The sequence below is a fragment of the Syngnathoides biaculeatus genome, chromosome 11, assembly GCF_019802595.1.
Source record: "Syngnathoides biaculeatus isolate LvHL_M chromosome 11, ASM1980259v1, whole genome shotgun sequence".
In the NCBI taxonomy this organism is placed as follows: domain Eukaryota; kingdom Metazoa; phylum Chordata; class Actinopteri; order Syngnathiformes; family Syngnathidae; genus Syngnathoides; species Syngnathoides biaculeatus.
The window spans coordinates 17367004-17375706 of NC_084650.1; the positions used below are offsets into that span (position 1 = coordinate 17367004).

The 8703-nt window shown below is 45.4% G+C and overlaps 1 protein-coding gene across 2 annotated transcripts; it reads left to right on the forward strand.

Annotated features, from left to right (window-relative positions):
* On the forward strand, positions 1 to 8516 carry si:ch211-145o7.3 (forkhead box protein N2). 2 transcript variants are annotated; one of them, XM_061834185.1, is made up of 5 exons: positions 1 to 212; positions 1661 to 2220; positions 2672 to 2793; positions 3874 to 3929; positions 6560 to 8516. In XM_061834185.1, the coding sequence occupies exons 2-5, from the start codon at positions 1672 to 1674 to the stop codon at positions 6904 to 6906; spliced, it is 1074 nt and encodes a 357-aa protein (XP_061690169.1). In that variant the 5' UTR covers positions 1 to 212; positions 1661 to 1671; the 3' UTR covers positions 6907 to 8516. The 2 variants fall into 2 exon arrangements, with proteins under 2 accessions (XP_061690169.1, XP_061690170.1); XM_061834186.1 differs by lacking the exon at positions 1 to 212 and adding an exon at positions 238 to 661.
* The last annotated feature ends 187 nt before the right edge of the window (positions 8517 to 8703 follow it).

Genomic DNA, 8703 nt, shown 5'->3' on the forward strand with positions numbered 1-8703 from the left:
CCGATAATATCATGTTCCCGTCTTTTGTGACACTGAGCGCTGTAATGAGGAGCGCGCACGGCCGGGAGCGCGCGGGCCGCAAAGCGTCTTTTTCGGTTCCCATGGCAATCAGGACCACAAGTCAACACGCACACGAGATCTCGCGTCCGAGTTTCGGGGCTTCCGAGCGCACCTTCATCACCGGCGAAGACGAAGCTTCGCGGCCCTCTCTGGTGAGTCTCAAACGCATCTTTATTCATTTTCGTACACACAATAATATATATTATTTTATGTGTTTAATTTTTCAAGTTAACGATTATAAGAGCAAGTGGCTCACCTAAAAAAAGGGCGTGGGGGGTGGGCGACACGGGACCGGAGTGAAACTTTATATTGCTGCGCCATTCGCCGCTTCGACCGCTTTGTGCCTTGAAGGCGCGCACATGTGCACTTTTTGCACGCGCAATGGCGTCATGTCGGGAGAGGCCCGCACCTGCGGGACGTTTGCGGGCAAGTGCCGCCATCGTGAACTTTGAGCGTTCTGGAGGTTGAACATCAGAGTCGAGGCCGGATGAAATAGCTAACCTCTTTAAAATGAGGCTTGTTTGGTTTTTGGCACTACACGTGGGAAAATGAAAGTTGTGGAGTAGCTAAATCAATACCAGTGATTAACTTAACTTTCATTGTAAGTGTGTGTGCTATGAATTTTTGACTTGTATTCTGTTACAACTGTTTATCAATTTTTTTTGTGATTAGGTAGAGGTAACCAGTAACATTTCATGGCACACCACCCGCATAGATTCCAAATAACCTAGTGGCGCTTTGAGATACGAGCTGTTGATCGGCCATTTTTTTTTTTTTTCGGTGTACTTTGACATGAGATCAAACAACACAGTGGGGCAACTGGCCTCACAGTTCTGAGGACCGGGGTTCGAATCCCAGCCCCGCCTGTGTGGGGTTTGCATGTTCTCCCCGTGCCTCTGTGGCTTTTCTCCAGGCACTTCGGTTTCCTCCCACATCCCAAAAACATGCTTCCATTGGAGACTCTAAATTGCCCCTTGGTGTGATTGTGAGTGTGACTTGTTTGTTTCTATCTGCCCCGCGATTGGCTGGCAACCAGTTCGGGGTGTACCCCATCTCCCACCTGTTGACAGCTGGGACAGGCTCCAGCACTCCCCGCAACCCTTGTGGGGATAAGCGGCAAAGAAAATGGATCGATGGATGGATCCTTTGTTTCTCACGGGAATGTGATTTATGTGTACATCCATCCATCCATCCATTTTGTTCACCGCTTTTCCTCACGAGGGTCACGAGGAGTGCTGGAGCCTATCCCAGCTGTCAACAGGCAGGAGGCGGTTTACACCCTGAACTGGTCGCCAGCCATTCGCAGGACACATGGAGACAAACAGCCGCACTCACAATCACACCTAGGGGCAATTTGGAGTCTCCAATGAATGTTGCATGTTTTTGGAATGTGGGAGCAAACCGCAGTGCCTGGAGGAAATCCACACAGGCACGAGGAGAACATGCAAACTCCACACAGGCGGGGCCGGGATTGAACCCGGGATCTCAGAACTGTGAGGCCAACACTTTACCAGCTGATCCACCGTCCCGCCTTTATGTGTACACTGGCATTGAATTTTGCTTACTTTTTGGAATCATGTCGCTGTCGTCCTCCTCGCAGCGGTTCGAACGATGGAGAACCTGTGCCAGACCCTGGCACCACCATTGTCTCCGTGTGCCACCATTTTCGGAGGGCCCTTCTCCCTCTCGGGTCACTTGACCTCCCTCCCCCTCTCGCCCATCTCCTTCCCTCCGTCCCCGACCTGGGCCGAGTCGCTCCCGTCCTCCTCGTCTTCCTCCTCGTCGTCGTCGTCCTGCTCCCCTCTTTCCAACTGCGCGGTGTCTCCGCCCCCCGAGGACGACCTGACGTGCCTGAGCTGGCTGCACCAACGGGGCAACCTCCTCCCGCTCCAGCCGCTGCCCAAAGCGCCGCCGCCTCAGCCTCGGGCCGAGCCCGGGGGGGATCCCGCCTCGGCCAAGCCGCCGTACTCCTTCAGCAGCCTCATATTCATGGCCATCGAGGAGTCGGCGGACAAGAGGCTGCCGGTGAAGGACATCTACGGCTGGATCGTGGACAAGTTCCCCTACTACAGGATGGCCAGCGCGGGATGGAGGAACTCGGTGAGGCACAATCTGTCCTTGAGCAAGAGCTTCTGCCGCATGGAGAGGAACAAAAGTCAGGTGGGAGCCACTTACATACTGAACAAAAACACACTAGTGCCTTGACTTACAAGTGAAATTCCTCCCACGACCACGCTCATAACTCAAAATAACACTCCTATGTCAAATCCTCTGAAAAGAACTGAAAAGGCCATTTATCTGTTCAAGCCTCGCAATAAAAAGTATTTTAATTTTAAAAATGTAGTTTCTAAAAACAAGTAATTGTAGTTTACGTGTGTTGCGCCATCGTTTGTGTTGCAATATCAGATGCTGAGAGGGGATAGAACTGAACGACGCCGTTGTTATCTGTTAGCCCCCTTCGGCGTTTTGCATTGTTTGCTAGCGTTAAAACGCAATGGACTTTCCCAAGGCAAACTATGTGACATTTTTTTCAATACTTTTTTATACATTAGGCTTTTTATTTTACAATAAAAGTCCCAAAGTATTACTACATATTCTTGGTTGTTGGCAGTCGGCGGGGAAGGGATCTCTGTGGTGCGTGAATCCAGCGCACCGGGCATCGCTCGTGGAGGTTCTTCGCAAGACCCACGCCTACCACAGCAACAGCAGCTGCCTCATCAAACAACCGGCCCTGTAAGATCTTCTTTGAAACATTTCATCATTCGTTTCATCGCAAGGGAGCGACGTGCGATACGTTTAATGTACTCGATTAACTTTTGGGATAAATTGAGCCGCTGAGGACTCAAGTGGGCTACCTCTGCTTTTATGTCATTTTTTTTACGTCAATTATCGTGACGCGCAGATGTCAGTGGCATCCTTTTTGCGATTCGTCTGTGGGGGGACCTCGTGAAGGTGGTTGCCCCCCCCCCCAAAATGTGCAACATCAATCTGACACCAAACAGTCATTCGAGCAATTATTACAGTGGCTTTGACGTAAAAAAAAAACAAAAAAAAAAACAGTACATTTGTTTGGGATAGTTCAGTTGTATTTGACTTTGACAATACATTAGGATTCAAAACAGGACATTTATTGACGAACAATTTGTATTTGAACATTTATGTGCAATATATTTTAAGTGAGTGTTCATGTTAGTACATTTTTTATATTCCTATGTTCGAGTGCAGTGTTAAAAGTTGTAATTGCGCAATGTCACAATGGCTTCCGACAATAATAATAAATATGGATTTGGGCTTTGAACATTTACCCCTACTGCACTACTGTTGTTGGCCATGATGGAGGGACTTTGAAAACTCTTTTTTTTTTTTTTTTAGGTGATCACAGATCTCAAAGATATTTAATAACTTTAAAAAGACAAAATTGAGTAACCTCACTCGTCGTTTTCAGAGGCTCAATCGCACTTGTCAAAGAAGTTTTAATCCAAAATACTTTTTACACCTAATGTGAGTAGGTTTGTTAATTAAAAAAAAAGTATATATATATTCCCTTCCTATTTGACTTCCGCGGTGTGATTTTAAAAAAAAAAAAAATCTGAAATTATTCACTAGTTACTTTTTGTCAACTCCCTCTTAGTCATAAGTAACTTTTTTGAGGACTATATTTTACTTTGACTTGATTCCTGGTATTCACAAGTAACAGTAAGTACAATTTGTAGCTACCCCCCCCCCCCCCCCCCCCGCTCTGATTAGGACATAAAATAATAACGAATAACTCTGCTGGCCCGATGTGATTTGATGTGTTTAACGTGATTCCAGGTTGGAAGGTGTGGACTACAGCATCTCGGCGGTGTGCGACTCCATGGAAATGTCGGGTTAGTACACGGATCATTCTAGAATTAGACCACCATCTCGCGGCTGGAAAGCGTTGGCCTCACAGTTCTGAGGTCCTGGGTTCGATCCACGACCCACCTGTGTGGAGTTTGCATGTTCTCCCCGTGCCGGCGTGTGTTTCCTCCAGGGCACTCCGGTTTCCTCCGACATCCCAAAAACATGCAACAATAATTGGACGCTCTAAATTGCCCCTAGGTGTGATTGCGAGTGGGGCTGTTGTCTGTCTCCATGTGCTCTGCAATTGGCTGGCAACCAGTCCAGGGTGTACCCTGCCTCCTGCACATTGACCCTCGTGAGGATAAGCGGCTAAGAAAATGGATGGATATTTTTTGGTCAAAAATAGACAAGTATACAATTTTATGTTGTTTAGCACAACCATCAACAGCCCACCTTTAATGAGATATACTGTCTTATTAATTTTAAGAATAGTTGAAATTGGTCGGAACAAGTTTTGATCTGCGCAACCAATCAGATGAGGGGAAAATGCTGATGTCACCGAGTGAGGACCAAGGTTATTGTTGTTCGTTAAAAAATGAAGGGAATATAATTGACTCCCACATATTCACCTATTTACTGATTGGTTTAGAAAAACCTAGAAATGAGTAATTTGTGGAAAACTTAGCTTATCCGAGGTTTTATTTTGACCCAATTCTGCCCTTTTTTTTTTTTCACCCCGACTCGACCGCCCTGCCTACCGCCGGTAATGATTAGACTTGGGCCCAGCAGTCCGCCTGTGAGCCTTTATGAATTTGAGCCTATAGGATATTTTATCAGCGCCAGGTGTCACTTTTATTGCCGACGCCTTTTCAGCCTGTCGCCGCCGTACTTAACGTGTCACATTGTTCATGTGTTTGCTTTCAGTCGCCACGGCGACAACCTTCTATTTCCTTGGTAACGCGGCAATAGCCTCTCAAATGTGACCCCGGGTTTTACATCCAGGGCCTCTATATGTGCCCGTCGAGCGGTTTGTTTGCCAATTATTTTGACTCTTCTCAGTGAAATGTGGCTCCGGTGCTCGAGGTCAGTGATTGTAATTTCACCAGTTGCGCTTGTTTTCAGGGAAAAATAGCATTTTTATTTATTTTTTGCACACATCTGCTGTTATTTGCAGGGGTCTTGTGTACTTTCTGGAACACCCAAAGAAGCCAAAAGATGGCACCAATGCCCTGTCTCATAGAAATGGGATGTTTTGGGGCCGTCTTGTGGCATCGTGTGGCATCTTGGTGACAAAGAACTGCGTTGAAGTGAAGGGAGAGGCTCCGTGTAGTACTTTGCTGCCATCTTCTGGCATCATGATGTCAAGGCACTATGTTGAAGTAAATTGATCAGTTTCATGAAGACAACACTCGTGATTTGCTGCCGTCTTCTGGCATGATTAATTTAGTTTTTTGTTGAGAATAAAGTTTTTAAAGCTCCACTGTCATGAAATGCATAATTTCTAGTATGTTATTAATGAAAAAACGGCAGCCAGTATGGACCCGTCCGTTTTTTTTTTCACCACACAACATCATTTTGACGTATATGGCTTTTTGTCACTCCTGCCATGAACATCCTCTCGAGGGATTCGTTTTCGAGAAGAAGCAGGAAGTGACATACAGGCCACTAGCGGACTCAAGCGGTCTCGTATGTTTATACTAGTTTTACCCGCGCGAAGGTAGCTCGTTGTTCCTTCGTGCTAGCCAAAATGCCAGCTGGATATTCTTTGAACACTCGGGAGGATGTATTTACTCTTCATATTTAAAAAAAAAAAGACCCGGTTCATCGTGAAAAATTGATTGCACGGGTGCAAAGGACAAGAAAATCGTGGGTTCCAAATGACAGGTAGGTGTGTATACAGCTACTAATAAAAATAATAGTTGGGGGGACGGGACATAATCCGTTAATTAGGGGTGCTAAATTTGCCGATGTGCCACCCTGGCCGAAGTGATGATCGCCACTGGGGTGGCTCGTCGTGACGCCAGGCCGCAGAGTTGGATCGGATGGGGAGCCGGTTTGGCCGCGACGTTGTCGTGGCTCGCAGGCGGCGTTGTTTATCGCCGCTGCGGAGGTGGATCGGACAGGGAGGTGGTTTGGCCGCATGCAGGTTGGTCATGATCCGCATATCATCTAAATATGGCTCGAAACAATAGGGTAATATTGCCTCGGTCACTTTACTCGGTTGTGAGATGTTCTCTTCTTCGAAAAGAGCTTCCGTCAGAAGGTGCGTGTTTGTCTCCTATAGCGTGTTTTCAATGGCGAATGTCCCAGTGTGACGTCACGGACAGACAACGCACCCAATGTGGCTAACACTTGAATGTCGAATGACACATCTGCAACTTTGCGCATGGATGACGCGCTTTCTACTCATATTTATTTTTTCAAATAGACATTGAAGTGAATAAAGTTATATGTATTTTTCATTATAATATCTATTTTAGAATGTTTATAGGTATGACACTTGGGCTTTAAAAATGTTGACACTGCAAGGCTAAGCCACCATGATTGTTTTGCGAATGGAGCTTTCGGACTCGTGACAGTCGACAGGCCCATTCATAAATTCCCTCTGAAGAGTTTTTTTTAAATTTGTGATATGTGCCTCGTCGTACTAAAATCCCTACTTTCTCCCTTCCAGATTACCTCCCTCACAGCCTGATGTTGTCCGCCCCCTCGCCCCACGCCCCCAGTCCGGATTTCGCCGACCACCCGGATTTCCCCTTGACCCCGGACCACGAGGAGCTGGTGGCAATCGAGCCGGTGGAATACCAGGCGGAGGATCTGGGCGGGGACTTGGACAAAGATCCCCTAGGTGACAGCGGCTACATTGAGTTGCACTACTACCAGTCCCCGGAGTACCAGTACCTGGTTTTGCCCGACGACACCGAGCTGGACCTGGAGACGGTGGAGATCCTGCAGCTGGACGCCGAAGCCCAGGAGGCGGCTGGCTCGCTGCTGGACTTAGCGGGGAGGGGCTATGAATAAGAACCGGAAGCGTTTTTGAGAATTGTTTTATTATCGTGGGACAACGTCACTGCCCAATGATTGCAAAACTTGCAGTTTTTCTGCCAGATTAGTGTAGAACTTCATATGTGTTCAAGAACTTTCAATGCTCCAAAAGCATTGGGAAACCTGCCCCACGCACTAGTGCTCCCCACGGACCAAGCTTTATTCCGTACACTTGATGAGGAGGCTCCTAGTGTGGCACACATGCCTACTAGTTGGGTTAAGTAGGTTTAATAGTGCAGCAAGTTGTTAACTAGTAAGGTTTAATTGCATACTCATGGGCCAAAAGTAACACTGGGGGAAAAAACACTACAACTGGGACAGTTTTGTTACTAGTGTGGCTTTGTCATTCTACTAGTGCACTAAATTGTCTTACCAGTGAGGACAAAGAGCGTACTATTACCCTTCAGCTGGACATTGAATATACAGCTTTGATAAGGAATATACAAATGCATGAAACATGCCTGCCTGCTACTAGTGGAGCACAGTAGTTTACTAATAAGGCTCAATTGCGCACTAGTGGGCCAAAAGAAAAATGTTATTACTAAGACACAGTTGTTGAATTGTCTTAGTAGTTGAGGACAAAGAATGCACTAGTATATGCAGCTGGATATCCAGGATATGAAATAAATGCTTAAATGTCACATTTATTCGTGTGTTTTATGCGCACAAACTCATTTGAATAATTGTCGAAACATATTTACCATGCATCCATTAGCTGACGTGGAATAATACAGTGACTATACTAGTATCGTTACCTGCCCTCCATAATACTTCAGATTAATTACAGCTGCTTTATTTTAGTGTTAGAAAGCCGTTTAAGCATGCACTATGCTACTAGTTTGCTCATTTGTCCATGCACAAGTACACATGGTCCTCATTATTAAAGCAATTCAGCATGGCTAATGCACACTAGTACAATTACTGGGTCTTATAAATAATGTTTCTCGCACCATTTCCTTGCACTACTGTATGACACATCTATGCACTTGTAGAATGACCATCTCGCTAGTAACGTTTATTTCTATGACATTTCTGCATACTAGTTGGAAAGCTACATGTTAAGGGAAATCAGTACAGTAGTAGAATGACTGGGTCTTAGTAATGGTGTTTTTTTTCCCACTACTACCTTCCACTAGTATTTTATCTGTGCACTAGTAGATCAAATTGTGCACCCTGGCTAGTAATTTTTTTTCCCCCAGTACTGTATGACATGTCTGCACACTAATGGGACAGGTACGTGTAGTGAAGAACTGGCTTTTGTTTGAACGCACTAGTAGTTACTTGTAGCATGTAGTGTGTCAACAACTACACGGTTTTGCCTGACTAGTAACGTGTACTTGTCCTACTAGGAGGCTAAAAGAGGACAAAGAATGAACTAGTACATGGACCATAAGCTGTATTTTGAAATAACGTGTAAACAAATTTACAGAAAGGTGTAGCCGTCTCCTTGATAAAGAGGCTACTAGTGCGTGACACTTTTTTTTGTCTATGATCATTCTGTTGGCTGTTCTTGAAGATCTTTTTTTTTGTAGTCCTGTCCATCTGGAAATGAAGGTGATATCAAATAAATCATGTATACAATTCAATTTTCTAGCCACTTTGAAAAAGGTCACTGCCATTTTGACACATTTACGCATTTCAGGGTCCAGCCAATTGTTCATATGAATCCATCTAAATTCAATTTTTACTTAACACATTTTTAAAAATCTTAACAAATAAAATGTCATTCTGTCGTTGTGATTTTGTTGCTGTTTTTCCAGTTTTTCTACTAGG

Coding starts and splice junctions, on each gene's coding strand:
- si:ch211-145o7.3 (XM_061834185.1), top strand. CDS start 1,672: ATGGAGAACCTGTGCCAGACCCTGGCACCACCATTGTCTCCGTGTGCC. Junction 2,794..3,873: donor CTCATCAAACAACCGGCCCT/GTAAGATCTTCT, acceptor ACGTGATTCCAG/GTTGGAAGGTGTGGACTACA. Junction 3,930..6,559: donor CGACTCCATGGAAATGTCGG/GTTAGTACACGG, acceptor TCTCCCTTCCAG/ATTACCTCCCTCACAGCCTG.